The 17794-nt window shown below is 42.4% G+C and overlaps 2 protein-coding genes across 4 annotated transcripts in view; one reads left to right on the top strand and one right to left on the bottom strand.

Annotated features, from left to right (window-relative positions):
• Nucleotides 1-3132: 3132 nt before the first annotated feature.
• On the bottom strand, nucleotides 3133-16896 carry PIGM (phosphatidylinositol glycan anchor biosynthesis class M). 3 transcript variants are annotated; one of them, XR_009563618.1, is made up of 3 exons: nucleotides 15623-16896; nucleotides 5822-6913; nucleotides 3133-5480 (listed from the first exon to the last, which is right to left on the bottom strand). XR_009563618.1 is itself a non-coding variant. In XM_060297609.1 (2 exons), exons 1-2 carry the CDS (start codon nucleotides 16789-16791, stop codon nucleotides 6688-6690), a joined length of 1395 nt encoding a protein of 464 aa, XP_060153592.1. In that variant the 5' UTR covers nucleotides 16792-16896; the 3' UTR covers nucleotides 5491-6687. The 3 variants fall into 3 exon arrangements, 2 of the variants coding, with proteins under 2 accessions (XP_060153592.1, XP_030697801.1); XM_060297609.1 differs by lacking the exon at nucleotides 3133-5480 and having other exon boundaries at nucleotides 5491-6913; XM_030841941.2 differs by lacking the exons at nucleotides 3133-5480; nucleotides 5822-6913 and having other exon boundaries at nucleotides 13439-16896.
• Nucleotides 16266-17794, top strand: part of KCNJ9 (potassium inwardly rectifying channel subfamily J member 9) — a 56018-nt gene continuing 54489 nt past the window's right edge. The window contains exon 1 of the mRNA XM_060297619.1: nucleotides 16266-16584. The gene's annotated coding sequence lies outside the window, so the exon portion shown is untranslated. The remainder of the gene's footprint in view (nucleotides 16585-17794) is intronic.

The following is a 17794-nucleotide window of genomic DNA, read 5'->3' as shown; positions in this document are numbered from 1 at the left end:
TGAGGTCCAGTATTGACAAAGACATTTATTGTTGGTAGAGGTATTTTTGAATACAACTTGTAGAAAAATCTGGCAATATGTGTCAGAATGCTTTAACTCAGCAAGTCCATTCCTGGAGGTTTAGCCTAAGGAACTAAGAATATATACAATAATTCAGTTGCAAAAATGTCATTACTGATATAATAGCAGAACCCCCAAATAAACAAAAAACAGAACAATGCAAACACTAATTGAGAAATAGCTAAATTAGTACATTCACACTGGGAAATTCTTGGCAGTCAATTTAAAGTCTGAAGAAGTCCTGAAAAAATATTTATTATTATTGAAAGATATTCACAATACATTGCTAAGAGTTTTGTTTTTTATTTTTGGTTCCTTTTTGGGGGGGAGGGATATGTCTTTTAAGTCTCCTTTATCTATTTATTTTTTTAAATTTTTATTGGAGTATGTTGTGTTAGTCTCTGCTGTACAGCAAAGTGAATCAATTATACATATACGTAAAGCCACTCTTTTTTAGATTTCCTTGCTAAGGGTTTTTTAAATTTATTTTTAATTACATTTAAAACATAAAATTAAGTCTATTTTTATTTTAGATTAGTGTGACTCCAAACTACACAATGTATGTACAGAGATCAGAAAGGATATATCTCAAGATATCAACAGTAGTACTAACAGAGGTTATCTCTGGATAGTGAGCTTATGATTATTGTGTTCCAAATTTCCTTTTTATTTTTTTATTTATTGTTTTTTATTTTATTATTTTATTTTTTTGGCCGTGTTGGGTCTTCATTGCTGTGCATGGGCTTTCTGTAGTTGCGTTGAAAAGGCTTCTCATTGCAGTGGCTTCTCTTGTTGCAGAGCACAAGCTCTAGGTGTGCAGGCTTCATTAGTTGTGGCATGTGGGCTCAGTAGTTGTGGTTCGCAGGCTCTAGTAGCTCTGGTTCGCAGGCGCACAGGCTTAGTTGCTCCGCAGCATGTGGGATCTTCCCGGACCAGGGCTCAAACCCGCGTCCCCTGCATTGGCAAGCGGATTCTTAACCACTGTGCCACCAGGGAAGCCCCAAACTTCCTTTTTTAACATTTTGTTTTTCTATAATGAATATCTTGTTTTCATAACAAGGGGGAAAGCTTTATTTTTAATTAAAAAATAAGGAAACCTGGGGGTACCAGGTAGACTAATTGATTATTATAGTTACATAGTTATGAGTATTAGAAGGAGCTAGATAGAGTTCACATAGTTCAGTTTGCTGTGTGTGTGTGTAAATATGTATACTGTATATAATCATCAGGCTCACCTTTCTACGTATGTTTTGGTTAGACTGCTTTTTTTTAATAAATTTATTTTATTTATTTATTTTTGGCTGCATTGGGCCTTTGTTGCTGCACGCGCTCTTTCTCTAGTTGCGGCAAGTGGGGGCTACTCTTCGTTGCGGCGTGCGGGCTTCTCGTTGCAGTGGCTTCTCTTGTTGCGGAGCATGGGCTCTAGGCATGCGGGCTTCAGTAGTTGTGGCACATGGGCTCAGTAGTTGTGGCTCGCGGGCTCTAGAGCACAGGCTCAGTAGTTGTGGCGCACGGGCTTAGCTGCTCCGTGGCATGTGGGATCTTCCCGTGCCAGGGCTTGAACCCATGTCCCCTGCATTGGCAGGAGGATTCTCAACCACTGCACCACCAGGGAAGCCCTAGACTGCTTTTAAAATAAAGTCATTTGCTAAACGTTGGTAAAGAGAGCCACCCCAGAAATATGCAAAATGCCATAATAGAGCTTAGGCAGGATTTAATGTAACACTCTGAAAAATTAGAATTTATTGCCAATAATCCACAAAGTGGATTTTCTGCATGTGGTTTATTAGAGTTGCCTATAAGAACCTGGTTTATCCCCAGTAACTTAATGGACCTTAGACAAATATTTACAGGCCCAGAGAGAGATTTACTGGCAGACTTGGCCTTCCTGCCAGGCCTAGTTAACAGTGAATTCCTGCCAATCCCTCAAACACACATAAAGAATCTAGAAATATCTTGCCGATGATTTAGGCAAGGAAAAGTGTGGAGCTGTGAAGGTCTGACATTTACCAGATAAATCTGTAGTGTATTCATAAACAATGCAAGTGTCCAAAATAAACTAAGTGGGACATGTAGAACGTACAAATTAAAAGCCTGCACTTTAAAAACAAAATGGCATTTCTCTGACCTCACCGACCACTCCCTGTCTCCATTGCCTGTTGCTGCTCAGCTAGACTTTCTAATGTGACAGTGCCCAGGGCTCGGTCTTAGGTACCTCCCAAGTGACCTCACCCTGCCCCTTGTTGTAAGTAAAGCCTGTAATCTGGTGGCTCCCAGATGTACATCCAGCGGCCCCCATGCTTCCCCATTAAGACATCTGACCCCTCAAACTTGACACGAGATTGATCGATTGCAAACTCCATCTTCCTCCCTAAATCTGCTCCTTCTCTCAGTCTTCACAGCTCAGTAAAGGACATTACTGCCCTTTTAGTTGCTCCAGCCAAAAGCCTAGGATGTGATTTGGATTTCCCTCTTCTTCTCCCTGACCTCAGTTCCATCAGCAAGTCCTGTCAATTCTCTCTCCAAAATACAAAAATACATGCTGAATCCACCCCCTTCTCACCCTCTCCAGTACCTACCCCTTGATTCAAACCACCATCGCCTCTCATCCGGATGATTGCAATAACGTCCAAGTTGGTCTTTCTAGAATCCTTTCTCTATCACCAAACTGAATTTTTTAAATGTAATTTATATGTGTTTAAATCCCTCCAGTGGCTTTCTATTGTACCTAGGAAGAAAAAACCTGAACTGCCCACAAAGGCCCACAAGTTCTGTGAACGCCCTTCCTCTACTCCCATCTCCTTGCAAATTATTCTCTAGCTACAAGGGCCTTCTTTCTATTTCTGGGATTCCAAGTTCATCCTACCAGAGGGCCATTGCACTGTTTGTTTCCTTTGCCTCAAAGTTCTCCCACCCCATTCCCATTCATCAGTTTTTAAAACAGTAGGAAATTAATAATATGCATTGAGGGCACATAGTGGTAACTGTCAAATAGAAGACCTGGGTACTTGTCTCCCATTAGTTTCAAGGTATAACACCTACCCCAAACCAATAGTGATAAGGACTGCAGTCAGCAATAACTGAGGAAATACCTTGGCTCACGGTTTCCTCTTCTCTAGGACCAGTACCAACAGTTAGCTTCTCTCTTGGAAATTTAAAACCTAGACCCAGAGATCTGCAGACTGGAGGTCACTGGAGCTGGTCACCAGCTGTGGAAGTCCCCAGACTGCCCAGCTTCTTGTGTTCCCAGATTTTCTTGTTCAGCTCTTTCTTTGGAGTTTATGAACTATCCAGTACACTTCAAATAAGTCCCTTGGCTAACATTTGTTTCTGTAACTTACACCTGAATTTTGGCTAAAATAATGAAGGACTCCATCTTAATTGCCTACTCCGCTTCCTAGAACTCAGCCTCACAGAATTCTTCTTTTACAGGTGACTATTGACTAACCCAGGACATCCTTGGAACCCAAAATCAGCACTGATGTTGGCATACTTGGACAAGTTAATATTCATCCTGTCCCCTCTGATACATACGTGCATACACACACACACACACAAACACACACACACACACACACGCTCCTGAATTCTCTCCAGGTCCTCTCATCATTCTTTCGCCGGCATCCCTGAGCATGGACTCTGCTCTGCCTTGATGTTTGCTCACAGCTCATCTCTCCACTGCATGCTTGTACATGTACATGAAGGGGCCTCATGCAAACACAGCAATAAATCTGAACTTTAAGAAGGAAACATCTCTCTCCTAAGGGGAATTCACTTCCCTTGCCTTTTCTGGTTAATCTTCTTTCTATTTCCTTTTCCCCAGTAGTTATATTTTCATCACCAGGGGAGTGGGCTTCACTTTTTGGAGGTCAAGGACCCCTTTGATGAAGTCTACAGACATTTCCCACAAATAAATGCACACCATCCCCCTGCGCACACACACACAATTTTGCGTACAACAAAAGTTATTAGATTCCTGATTGAGAACTTCACTCGGAATAGTACTTCTGTGACATTCCACAACCCCATTCACACACGCACCACTAATTCCTACCCTTCTCTACCAATGACTCATCCATGCCTCTGCTGCCGGAGATACTGATAAATTGAACGTGGTTCCTCCCTTCTAGAGTTTATTCTGCTGTAGGAAAAAAAAGCATGCAAAGCATCCTTAACAATTATAGGCAGTTAAACTCATGAGTCATCAGAAGCTTCCCCCTTTAGAACACTTCCCCACGACAAACATTTTAAAATTTCCTAGATTACAGTTTATCTCACACAAGTTACATTTTAAATGCTTTCCTTCAATGAGGAGGCACTCTTGGACCCTGGCTGAGAGCAGGAAACAGCCATGTCTTATCAGCAGCACACTTAGCAAGAATTTCTTAGATGGGTTATTTCCTGGGAAGATTACCACAGTTATTCATCTCATCCTTTTTTTTTGTTGACAATTTCAGAAGGTGACATTTTTGACCTTGTTCCCAGATTCTAGGGATGTTGTCAGTTTGAAACCTGCAGCTTCTTATATAGTGACTCTACCTTCTAATCAGAAAAGAGGACTGAAAATGTTGGAGTTTTCTGGGTTGCCTTCTCCAAGCTAAATTAGAGTCTGCTGAGGAGACGAAAAGTTGGAAAAGAGAAGAAAGATGGAATGAAGAAAGACTGGGTGAATGCAGTAGAGAAAGAACCATAAGATCGGAGGCAGCTCAGGGACTGGGCAGAAGAGTCTTGTTTTCTCATTAAAGCCGGTAGCTCACGATTGGCTTCAAGCCCCTAAGACATCTCTTCAGCCCGGTTAGCCTCCTAGCAGATGCATTTACTTCGTTTGATTTCTTGCTTTTCAGTAGAGTCAACATGGTCTAGAGTGGGGTTTCTCAACCTCGGCTCTGTTGACATTTGGGGCCAGAAAAGTCTTTGTTGTCAGCACTGTCCTGTACATTGTAAGATGTCTAGCAGCATCACTGGCCTGTACCCAGTACAGTACCCAGTACATGCCCAGCACCCAGTAGATGCCAGTAACATCTCCCAGTTGTGGCCACCAAAAATGTCCCCAGAGTGGAGGGCAAAGCTGCCCCTGGCTGAGAATCACTCAATAGAGGGCAGTTGCAGAGTCAGATTTAGGTTCCAACTCTAGCTCCATCCCTTACAAGCCTATGACCTTAAAAAAATATATATTTACTTGAGTCTGTTTTCTTGTCCACAAATAATACTTATATTAAAAAGTTGTTTTGAGGGCTTCCCTGGTGGCGCAGTGGTTGAGAGTCCGCCTGCCGATGCAGGGGACACGGGTTCGTGCCCCGGTCCGGGAAGATCCCACGTGCCATGGAGCGGCTGGGCCCGTGAGCCATGGCCGCTGAGCCTGCGCGTCCAGAGCCTGTGCTCCACAACGGGAGAGGCCACAACAGTGAGAGGCCCGTGTACTGCAAAAAAAAAAAAAAAAAAGTTGTTTTGAGAATGGAATGAAACGTGTGAAAACCACACATTATTATTATTAAGTTCCCAACAGGTATTCAATTAGCATTTGTTCCCTCCCCATTCCAGCTTCATTTATTTAACAAATATTTATTGAGAATTTATGCTGTATACTAAGGATACAAGCACAAAACAATTCTTGTCCTCCACAAGGTAACCAACTCTGAGAGAAGACAGATACGCAAACAACTATACTAGACCAAGTGCATTACTAAAGTTTACCAATCTTACAACTCTAGCCCTATGTTTCTTTCTTTCCTTGATAGTTAATGTCTCTCCATAAGCTCACCTTGCATGCCTCCTGGTAGAGGAAGAGGCCTGTGAGTTGGGTCTTAAGAAAATGAATGGTAGTTCATCTGAAGAACAGGAGAAGCACACGTGGCAGAGAGACATCATGGGCAAAGGCTTAATAGTGCAGTGATTTCGGGAAACTATGTATTATCCCGCGGGCTGGAGTGAGGCTGAGTAGGAGAAACTGGCACAAGATGGAGGATGCTACAGAATTTAGACTTTTTCTCGCAGGTCACACCTGGAGTCCTCTGGGCTGCTTTTATCGGGATGGTGACAAGATCAGTCTGCTTCGGAAAGCATACTCTGGCACCAGTGGGGAGGATAAATGAGAGGTGCAGTAAAGGGTGGGAGAGATGGGAAGCACGAGGACCAGTCAGGAGCCAGATGAGAGATGATGAGGGCCTGAACTGTAGAATGGCGAGATGCCAGCAGGCTCCAGGTACATTACAAGGTAGAGCTGACAGGAATCAGTGACTGATGAGATGGGAAGGCAGGTGGCAAGGGACGAAGAAGTAATAGGAGGTGATTATAAGATCCTAGCTTAGAAAATCAGGTGGATACCGAGGGCATTGAGAAATGACAGGCACCCAGAAACTGCTCCCTTTCTTTTTCGCAGCTGCCTCCATTGACACTGGGCAAAGAAGCTCACTTTCCCCAGTTCCCACTTGACAGATTCATGTACAACTCAATTCAACAAACCTAGGAAAGTATGTGGCACACCTAGCAGCTTGATGACATGGGTTACTCCCGTTCATCTTTGCTTGGTTCTGGGAAAGCCCGAGGAAAGTAATATCAATGACTAAGAAATAATCACTATCCCTAGGGAACTCACAGTCTAGCTAGCTCAGACACACAAATGGGAAATTACTGTGCAATGTTATCCACTCTATATAATAGAGGTACTAAATTAGAGAATGTTTCATTAAGGTAATCATTAAACTGAACAGGAGGGACTTCCCTGGTGGTCCAGTGGTCAAGACTCCACACTCCCAATGCAGGGGGCCCAGGTTCGATCCCTGGTCGGGGAAATAGATCCTGCATGATGCAACGAAGATCCCGCATGCGGCAATGAAGATCCCGCAAGCCGCAACTGAGAAGAAGAGCAGAAAAATAAATAAATATCTAACAAATATATATAGCTGAATTAGGAGCTGGTAAGAGAGACAAGGGGATGAGAAGGACGTTTTAGCCAAAGAAACGGCAGATGCAAAGGCATGAAGAGGTGATGTGATTTGGTATAACTGTAGGGTGGGGTGAGGTAGATGAAGCTGGAGATATAGGCCAGAGCCCCAACATGAAAGGTCGTGGGAGCTAAGCTAAAGAGGATCAAAAGTATAATCAATCACCTAGTGATTTAAGCAAGGGAGTTTCAAAGAAAGCCCTCAATATTTACTCAGTATAAAGGAAAACAGGTAAGGTAACAAACATCTCAGTACGTAGCGTTAAAAGATAAACCAAAGCATATTAAAACTTTTAAGATTATTTGAGCAAAAATTGATTCGAATTGGGCAGCATCAAACTGGAAGTGGTTAGGAGGGCTCCACCGACAGGAGCTAGGGAAGAGACTTTTATAGGGAAGAGGTAGAAGCAAAGCAAAAATTATTTGATTGGCTATAGCCGTTGCATTATTTAGAAAACCTACTTGGTTGTTCATGACTTGTTGTCCCTAGGTTTCGGTTTCTTAACCTTTGAGAGGTTAAGGTTTTTTTAACCTTTACAAGCTTAGGTTTTGGCTTGCTTATGCAGGCTGCTAAGGTATTGGAACCATCTCGGTCTAATGGCCTCCTTGTTTAATTAGTTTAACACTAGTATGCACCATGTTGTCTGCTAGCTTTGTCAAATGGATGGATTAGTGAAATGCTCCCAATTACTTTATGTATTTGCTCTAGCCATTGTCACACTGAATTATAATCACTTTTCTATCTGTGTCCTCTATTAGACACTGTGAGTTCCTTGAAGCAAGGACTGTTGTCATAATCATCCTCATACCCACAGCCTAGCTGAGTGTCTGGAACAAAGTAAACCCTTAGGAAACGTTTACTAAATGAACGAATGAATGATCTGTTGGAAAACTTTTCCCCAAACTTCCTACCTTCTAGGGTCAGTATCTAAATGACAAGCGTAGTACAGAGAATGGAGTAGTAAATTTTGCTCCAGAAGATATGGGTTCTGGTCCCGTCTCACGTACTAATTCTGACCTTGGGCAGAGTGCATATATTCTAAACCTTAGGCTTCTCATCTGTAAAAATGGATTTAAGACAATCCTCAACATCTCAAAGTAACATGTGAATGTACCTTGTAACACTGCTCAACTTAGTTGTTTATATATATTTCATCTTCCTTACAAATTAACATGTGCTCAAACGTCAGGAAAAACAGGTTGAGCTCAAAGTTATTCTATTACAGGCCAATAAAAATACTAATGTTGATTGTATTTCTCAACTAGCATTCATGTTCTACTGGATACGGTGAATTAGATTCTGGGTGAGCCTTGCTCACTCCAACCAATTATACTCCCCTTCCTGCTGTTCTTTAAACATGCCAAGCTCTTTCCTATCTCACCTTTGCACTGCCTTCCACTCAGTAAGGTATGCTCTTCCCCAGAGAGCTGCATGAATGTCATGTCTTCGTTCTTTCAGGTCTCTGCTCAAATGCCACCTCAAGATGCCGTCCCCAACGGCTTTATCTACAACAGCACCCACACCTCTCCTCACTGCCATCACTACTTCCTTAGCTTACCTTATTTTTCTTTATGGCAATCGCCACAATCATGTGTTTGCTTCTTCTTTGCCTCCCGTGGAAATGTAAGCTCCATGAAGACAGAGTCTTTGCCTCACTCAGAGCTGCATCCACATTGCCCAGAACAATGTCTGCCACATAGAAGATACTCGGGGCCTTTTGTTAAATGATTGACATTTGGTAAACAAATGAAGCCTTTCACTGTGATCACCTGCATCATATGGAATTAAGGAGGACTTGCAAAATATAGAATTAGAATCAGAAGACCTACTCTTTTCTAAGAGTAGGCCTACAAGCTGTGTGGCCTTAGAAAGTCACTTGCTTCTGAGCCTCGATTTTCTTATCTGTAAAATAGGAATAGTAATACCTTCTACTGCCCCATTTTACAAATCACAGGATTGTGGTGGAACTTAATGAGGTCTCATATGGAATTTTATTACATTAATGCTTCTGTCCTTACTGTCAACTCTTCAAGAGCGTGGACCTTTTCTTACTCATCTATTATAGGACTTGGCATAGGCCTGGATTTATAAATAATCACCCAAAGAATAGAGAGCAAAGAAGGTTAAAAATTCCCTTTGTGAAATCACTGAGCTTCAAACATTCATGATCCAAATTATCTTTAAATAGTCACTCTAAGTGTCATTTCATTTTATATGGCAGACATAACAATTAGCAAAGTGTCTGAGCAGCTAGAAATATTCCCATTTAGCCTGGTTTTTTTTTAGGATAATGAATATGAATGCTGTTTTGACGAAATGAATGGTTCCCCTGGATCAGCGCTGAATAAATGCTTGTGCTATTCTGATGACTCTGATCTAGGCAGAGGACATGTGCTTCCATCAACAGAGAACCAACCCTTGAATGACCCCTCAACACAATGGAAAAAAGAAGTGCTGTGTAACTTAGGGGCAAGAGCCAAACCTCCACTGCGTAGAGCCAGCCAATGTATGACAGGAATGCACAAACACAAAATTGTCAAGCCAGAACTAGACATTTAAAAAACCTGTGCATACATTTTCACGTATAACTACTATCTTCTCAGAGAACCAAAGTTTAGAATAAAGTTTATATTAACAGAAGGAATAAAGTTTATATTAACAGGTAGTTAAAACAATTATTTAGAAGGGATAAAGGAATAAAGTTTAGAAGGAATAAAGTTTATATTGACAGGTAGTTAAGACAATTATTTTGCATAAATGCAGGTTCTTTTCCTAAATCCTAGTAAATTGGGAGGAAAAGGCTTAAGCCTAAGTTCCAAAATGAGCTCCTTCCTTAAAGGCTTGTAAACAGATATTAAAGCTGGGGAGGTGATAGGGAATGGCTTGTCCTGGGCCAGCATAAGCACTTTGGGTTTATTAACTCATTTAATTCTTACAAACAGTTCTATGAGTATTACATTATCATCCTCATTTCACAGATGGAATACTATTTCATCTAGATAAAAGAATTTTGTTCAAGGTCACACGCTGGGATTTGAACCTAAACTATATGAATCTGTGTTCTCTTATGCTATACTATCAGTATAGGACATGAGTTTTAACTGTATGAATGCACACTGCAGAAGGTACATTGTAGAGCAAGAGAAATTTAACAATAATCATTTGGAAATCATGGTCACATAATTTCCATAGGTTGATTTACAAATAGATGGGCTAACATGTGGTTCAGCAAATCGGCTTCTTAGACCAGGCTATGGAGGGAAAGGGCATTGCAAAGTCAGCAGTAACAAAAAAATTATACAATTTGGTGAGAGGGTTTGATTGTGGGAGGGGGTTATTAAAGGTCTGGAATTATTAAAGAGAAAAGTCTGGGGATGACAGAAACTTGCACAACTGCAAGGGACTGCCCCTCAAGCAAATACCTAAAAGATTAAGGACAAATTGATTGGCAAGACATTTGTTAGAGTGGTGATGAGTTTCATTTATTTTGCCACAATCTTTAATCACTGCAACTGGGCACTTTAGAAGAATCCAAAACCTAATATAGTGGAAAGAGTATGACATTTAGTAAGGCAAAATTTGCTTCAAATTCTAGCCCTGTCACTTATTTGTGCCTTTGAGCCTCTTTGTTCACCTTTGAAATCGAAATACAAATATCAACTCTAAAGTGCTGCTGTGAAAACAAAATGAAACCATATGTGGTGGAATAGGTACCCCAACTCATATAGTCATGAAAAGCCAGAACTTATAATCAAGATTTAAAATCAGTTAATCACCTGTTGTTGGAGGAGAGGGGTAGGTGTTAAGAATCTAAACGTGGGACTTCCCTGGTGGTGCAGTGGTTAAGAATCCGCCTGCCAAATCAGGGGACACGGGTTTGAGCCCTGGTCTGGGAAGATCCCACATGCCATGGAGCAACTAAGCCTGTGCGCCACAACTACTGAGCCTGTGCTCTAGAGCCCGTGAGCCACAACTACTGAGCCCACGTGCCACAACTACTAAAGCCCGTGCGCCTAGAGCCCATGCTCCGCAACAGAGAAGCCACAGCAATGAGAAGCCCGCGCACCGCAATGAATACCGAAAACAGCCAAAAATAAATTAATTTTTTTAAAAAATGAATCTAAACATGGGGAGTTCCCTGGTGGCCTAGTGGTTAGGATTCCGGGCTTTCACTGTCATGGCCGGGGTTCAATCCTTGGCTGGGGAACTGAGATCCCGCAAGCCGTGCGGTGTAGACAAAAAAAAAAAAAAAAAAGAATCTAAACATATATAATCTTTTATTTGGAAAACTTATTAGGGATGATTACCACCCTGTATTTTCTTAGGAGGGAGACAGAAAGATTTGCACAAAAAAACTGTTTGTTCAACTTTGATGGAAGGTAAATCCCTTTAGTTCTCACTTTGTTCTAAAGATCAGGGAGGGCTTCCCCGGTGGCGCAGTGGTTGAGAGTCCGCCTGTCGATGCAGGGAACACGAGTTCGTGTCCCAGTCCGGGAAGATCCCAGATGCCACAGAGCGGCTGGGCCCGTGCGCCACAACTACTGAGCCTGCGCGTCCGGAGCCCGTGCTCCGCAACGGGAGAGGCCACAGCAGTATACCGCAAAAAAAAAAAAAAAAAGATCAGGGAAAGTTCCAAACTTCTTAATCATAGATTATTTATAATCTCTTTCTTTCATGGAATCTTTGAGATCCAAGAATGTCTATTCTTTAAACACAAAATAATTGGAGAGATTTGAAAATGGACAGGATGTTAAAATTATATTAGATAACAATATACTAGTTTTGTAAGAAAAGACTTTTTAGGAGATGCACGCTGATGTATTTAGTGCCGAAGTTCAATGCTGTTTGCAACATTGCATGGTTCAGAAAAAAATTATATATAAATAAATAAAAATTATATAAATAAAGCAAACATGGCAAAATGTTAATTGTTGAACTTAGATAGTAGGCATATGGGTAATGTTTAAAATTGTTCATAGTAGAGCATTAGGGGGAAAAGAAACAAACAAGAGGTTGCGTTTAGGGACTGTCCCATGTGAAATTTTCCATTTTTTCCGTTTCCACTCATTGCATAGATGGTTGAGGTAAGGGTGGTTAGAATAGAAACAGCTGGAGAAATAACAATATATTCAGCCACAGGTCAACTAACTAAAAGACAAGTCCTACAAAACTTTTGAAACAATGTTATGTCACTTACAGAGTCATTCAGCTATATAAGTCAGTAACTGAAACAACATGGTTTTAACAAAGAGATTAGCCTTTCCAATGGACCTAATCTAGGGACTTTATCTAGGGATATTTAGGGACCACATTTTGAAGACATTAAGGCAAGTACAGAAGAAAATAAGTAATGCAGTCCCTCTGTTTAGAACACAGACCATCTTAAGAACCATGCTTCATATGCTAATAATTAATGCTTATCTGTAAATGGGTATATTGATCTTAAGAGGTGGCATAAGAACAAAAAGAATCATATAGGAAATAAGCCAAAGTGCTATGCAATTTTAAAGTGTTATTACAAGATGAATAAAGAAATCAAAGGACTGCAAGTGAAAAGAAGACAAAAAGAGATTTTACAAAACTGGAACACAAAAATAAATGAAAAAAATTAAAAAACCCAAGAGACCAAATGAAATCATTTCTTGAGTTAATTTACTAAATGTCTCACAGCATATAAGCTATAAAATACTACTCTCTGCATCTTTTTTTTTTTTTTTTTTTTTGGTAGTACGCGGGCCTCTCACTGTTGCGGCCTCTCCCGCTGCGGGGCACAGGCTCCGTACGCGCAGGCTCAGCGGCCATGGCTCACGAGCCCAGCTGCTCCGCAGCATGTAGGATCTTTCTGGACCGGGGCACGAAGCCGCATCCCCTGCATCGGCAGGCAGACTCTCAACCACTGCGCCACCAGGGAAGCCCTCTCTGCATCTTTTAAGAAACACCTGCAGTTCTTTGGTAGAGAATTTCTTGGAAGGCAGGATCTGCAGTTCCCTCCAAATATCCCAACAGAACTCCACCGACTTCTAAGAATGTTAAGGGAGTGATCTAAAACATGCAAAATGTTTAACGTCTTATGACGCATTTACAATGTGAACATCTGTGTGATAGAATATTATTCAGCAATTTCAATGTAAGTAGGAAGAGTAAAGCACAACAAAGAATGTTAAAGTAAAAAAATAATAATAATAAGGAAATGAATAAGTAAGTACACTTGTGACTATTAAAAGACTAGTCAGGGGGGCTTCCCTGGTGGCGCAGTGGTTGAGAGTCCGCCTGCCAATGCAGGAGACACGGGTTCGTGCCCCGGTCTGGGAGGATCCCACATGCCGCGGAGTGGCTGCGCCTGTGAGCCATGGCCGCTAAGGCTGCGCGTCCGGAGGCTGTGCTCCACAACGGGAGAGGCCACAACAGTGAGAGGCCCGTGTACTGCAAAAAAAAAAAAAAAATTAGTCAGGGATACCAAAAAGACAATTATAATGAGATGTTGGAATTCTATTTCTGTTTCCATTTTCCCACTAGTTCTACCAGAAAAATTTTTTTTAAATTATCATTATAAAGGAATGAAGGGAAAAGAATGGTAAGAATGCCTTGGCTGGAAGGCCACTAATGAACAATCACATACAAAGAGCCCTTAAGATAATACCTAAAGTGGGATATGAATAAAGATGTTATAATCAAGGTCACCGTCCTCAACAATTAATTGTCTCTGCTCTTTTCACCCTAACAGCAATCCATGCAAAGGCACCCATTCATCCCTTCTTTCCAATGGTGGGTCCTAAAAGGTATCCATCTAAGAAGTGCTGCCAGTAATAGCATTCTTAATTGTGACCTGCCTACAGACATCTTATTCTCAGAGGCTTTTTAGGCCTGAACTGACATGAAATATACTACTTCTCTGGAGGTTTTTGTTTTTCTGTTTAACTGTGAAAGAACAATGTTGTTAAATTACTCATCTTTTAATATCAAAATCATAAGCTCACTCACTGCTAATGCATTTTAGAGTGTTAGGGAGTCTCCACCTAGATAGGCTATTTTTTTTTAATTTTTTTAACTTGCTTGTTTGAAACTCACAAAGCATTTTTTCCTAGAAATATTATAGTAAAAAGGTAAATGGATCTGGCCACCAAAGCCTCATTTCCACAATCTCTCCCTCAATTTCCTGGTCTAAAAGTCTAATGGCTATTAGGATGCTTCTTATGCTTTCCGGGAGCCTTCTATGCAGGCCTCCATTCCTATCACGGAATTTTCACAAGTAAGGTATTTGTAAGCTGGGAAATGCCTTATTAACAATTTAATACTTTACCACCTAAAACCTACTAATCATTTTTACAACACTGATAACATTTGATTAACTTAAACTCTAAGTGAAAAATGTTTTTTAGCAATCTGCAAATTAAAAACAAAGGGATAAAAGCGAGTTCTAAAATGTCCTTACAGTGTGTGACCTCAAACATATAAAGCAAGATGCTATTTTAAAATATGTTGAAAAGTTTAAAGATGGATGAATTTAAATTTAATCCTTTTTGTAAAAAACCAAACAGCAGTCTATTACCACTGGGACTAAGCACTGAAAAACTAAGTTATAAAACAAGTACATGAAACATGACTACAATTTAAATTCTTTGGATTCTTTATCTTCTAAGCCCCCACTTTTAATACAGAATTAACTTTTCCAACCTAAGCACAGCATCATTATTTAACACTTCATATCTAAAAGCTGTACTTTAGGAACATTTTATGAGTTTTCAGTTATCAAGAAAGCTTCAGAACGAAAAAGTGGGAGTTAAAAGATAAAACAGCTTCAGATAGTACAAAAGATAAGACAGCTTCAGAGAGTACCACAGTATAAATACTGGCTTAGAATTTTATGTTTTTTGACTTTATGTTTCCTCTATTTTCCACAAAAACCTTTTAGCATCTGATAATTTCATCAGCCCTTCTGTTTTTTTAATTGCTTTTTAATTTAGCCTAATAATTTTTTTTGGCTGCGTTGGGTCTTCACTGGGCGCAGGCTTTCTCTAGTTGTGGTGCACGGGCTTCTCATTGCGGTGGCTCCTCTTGTTGTGGAGCACAGGCTCTAGGCGCATGGGCTTCGATAGTTGTGGTTCATGGGCTCTAGAGCGCAGGCTCAGTAGTTGTGGCACACGGGCTTAGTTGCTCCGCGGCATGTGGGATCTTCCCGGACCAGGGCTCGAACCCGTGTCCCCTGCATTGGCAGGCGGATTCTTAACCACTGAGCCACCAGGGAAGCCCCAGCTCTTCTGTATTCAAACTAGTAACCTTTACTTCCCATCATGTCCCAGATAAATGAGTCCTGAGATTTCCTAAAGGGCGGACCTCAGTTACTGAGTCCCCTTTATAAGGCAAATATTCATTTAAATTTGTTGGAATAGGGTTTTATGCTCTAAACCGAAGTTTCACTAGAGTGCTTAGGATGTTCAAAAAAATTCTTTCCAAAGCTCTCTTTGGTCCATTCAGAACAATCAGAATGGAAGTTGCAGAAGAACTGGAGCATCTATCAGTCATATTTGGTTCTGTCTGTCAGGGGTTCCTCCTTGTAATGGGAAATGATTTGAATGAGGATGGAACAGTTGATAAGGAGGAAGAACAAACCAGCTAACCAGATAAGCAGAAAGGTGTTCTTTCCTTGAAACTCAAGAACATAAGCAGGAGCCAGCCATAAGGCCTGCCCTATGAACCATAACATCAGGAGAACCACAGCTCTTCTCCAAGGCATTCTCACTAGTGGCATCACAAGAGGCAGGAGGCAGAGGTACCAAAGAAAGTACTGGGAGGTGCAGACTTTGTTAAATGTCACAAAAATAGACGTATGAAGAAAACAACAAAAGGCAAGGTCTCTGTAATAAGCGAAAGACACTGCTGAAAGCAAGATGAATTGTGGCAGGAATGCAGCAATTCCCAGGGTAAAACTCCACTTGCTCTCTGCGGTCAAATACAGCATGTAGAAGTATGGAGAGAAGTTGTGACGGATATCCCGCCTGGTCAGGTGATAAAGGTAGGTGTGCTCCAAAAACTCCCAACCATATTTGTAGTAAAAACCGAAGCTCAGGGCAAAAAACGTGAGTCCAGCAACGGCTACGAAGAGCAGCACAGCCCGATTACACAGCCTCTTCATGAATTCATACAGACGAGCCTGGGAAGAAGACCGGGATTGACGGAGGCCTTCGTCACTGTCGCGTTCCGGAAGCAAGTGGAGTGCTATGGGAAGGATATAGGTCACCGGATACATCTTCAAATGCACGGCGAAACCATAGAATACAGCGGCACACGCGACGAGCCTTTTTTCTATTAGGTACAGGGTCATAAGCACCAGGGAGGAGACGATTGAGTCCGCATTGCCTCGGCTGGACACCGCCATAGGTAGGGGGTTAAGAAGCCAAAAGACACAGTAACCGCAAGCCTGGCGGCGACCCAGCCCCTTAAGAAGCAGTAGCCGGTATACGAGGTAGGCGGTGAGGAGGTCGAAGCTGACGAAGAGGAACTTTCCAAAGACTTCACTGAGATAGATGTTGGGAGTGAGGAACCACCCCAGCAGCGGAGTGTAACGGTACGTCGCCCTCAGGTAAGGGGAGCGCCCTTCCGTGACGAAACGCGCGGCGTCGGTGAAGACCTGGTAGTCGATGTCTGTATACCTCACGAGCAGGGTCCGGTCCTGGAAGAGCCCATAGAAAACCAGGGCCACTCGGGCAAGGAAGGCCACACCAAATACCCCGGCGGGGGACACCCACAGGTTCAGGAACCACTCTCCCGAGGGCGTGGTCGGGCTCATGATCTGACTGCACCACAGCAGCTCAGTCCCCAGCTCTAAACTGCCTTGGAAGTTCTAACCCTCGCTGCAGTTCCTTGCTTCAGGCTGCCGGCACTACCCCTACCAGCTAGACTGCCAACCGAAACAACTGCGGGACGACAACTTCCGGCAGGAAGGCCCGCCCCCGTCCTGTTTCCGGTCGCACGCAAGGCACTGGGTTCTTAGTGGCCCCAGAGGGAGAATTACCTTCCTTCTGGACAGGCTATCTCGCGTCCTCTCCACCTCCGGCGGGGGCGGGGTTTCCGGTCCGGCGACTTCAGTTTGCCCGGAAGACCGGCGCTGGGAGGTATTTTTACGGAGCCGGGCGAGTGTTACTTGTGGGTGACCCACTACTTCCCCCGCCTCAACTCCAGTTGATGGAGACTGACCCCTGAAGCGGAACGAGCTTCGAGCTTCATCCCTCAGGCCTGGGCCGGTGACCCGAGAGTGAAAAAAAAATAGGAGTGAAGGAAAAATAAACCTGTGATGGTTTCTCATGCTTTACCTCGCCAGCTCGTGCGTAATACCGGGGGGGGGGGGTTTGTGGACTCCGGGGGCGGGGGCCCGAGCTAGGATGAATTGAAGGGGGCCCAGAGTGTGTGCGATATTTGGGACATACTTGTATTTTGAAATTATTCGTTGTTTATCTAAATTTCAATTTTACTGGGCATCCTGTATTTTATCCCGCAAACCTTGATGGAGGGATGGGAAGGGAGAACAGGAAGCTTCGTAGGGTTCCTAAACTATATCACGCCCTCATGCCTCAGTGTCATTGTACTTGCTATTCTTTCTGTCAACGTTACCTTCCCCTCCGCAGTCACTACGTAACCCTTCAGGCCTCGGCTCAAGTGTTAACTCCTAAAAGTATATCCTGGCTCTCAGCTCACTTTTTCATCATGCACTGCGATATAGATGCCTTTCCGCTAACTGAGGGTAAACGAACAGAGGCCGAAGGGCTGTAAGCTCTAGAAAATCACTCACACAG

Source organism: Globicephala melas, chromosome 1 (genome assembly GCF_963455315.2).
Source record: "Globicephala melas chromosome 1, mGloMel1.2, whole genome shotgun sequence".
NCBI classification, from domain to species: domain Eukaryota; kingdom Metazoa; phylum Chordata; class Mammalia; order Artiodactyla; family Delphinidae; genus Globicephala; species Globicephala melas.
This window is presented reverse-complemented; position numbering and strand designations above follow the sequence as displayed.

What these genes read in the sequence shown, in the direction of transcription:
- PIGM (XM_060297609.1), bottom strand. Translation starts at nt 16,791, where the DNA reads ATGAGCCCGACCACGCCCTCGGGAGAGTGGTTCCTGAACCTGTGGGTG. An exon ending in AACACCTTTCTGCTTATCTG is followed by an intron (nt 6,914 to 15,622) that starts GTTAGCTGGTTT and finishes TCTTCTTCTCAG; the next exon opens with TTGCGGCTTGCGGGATCTTC.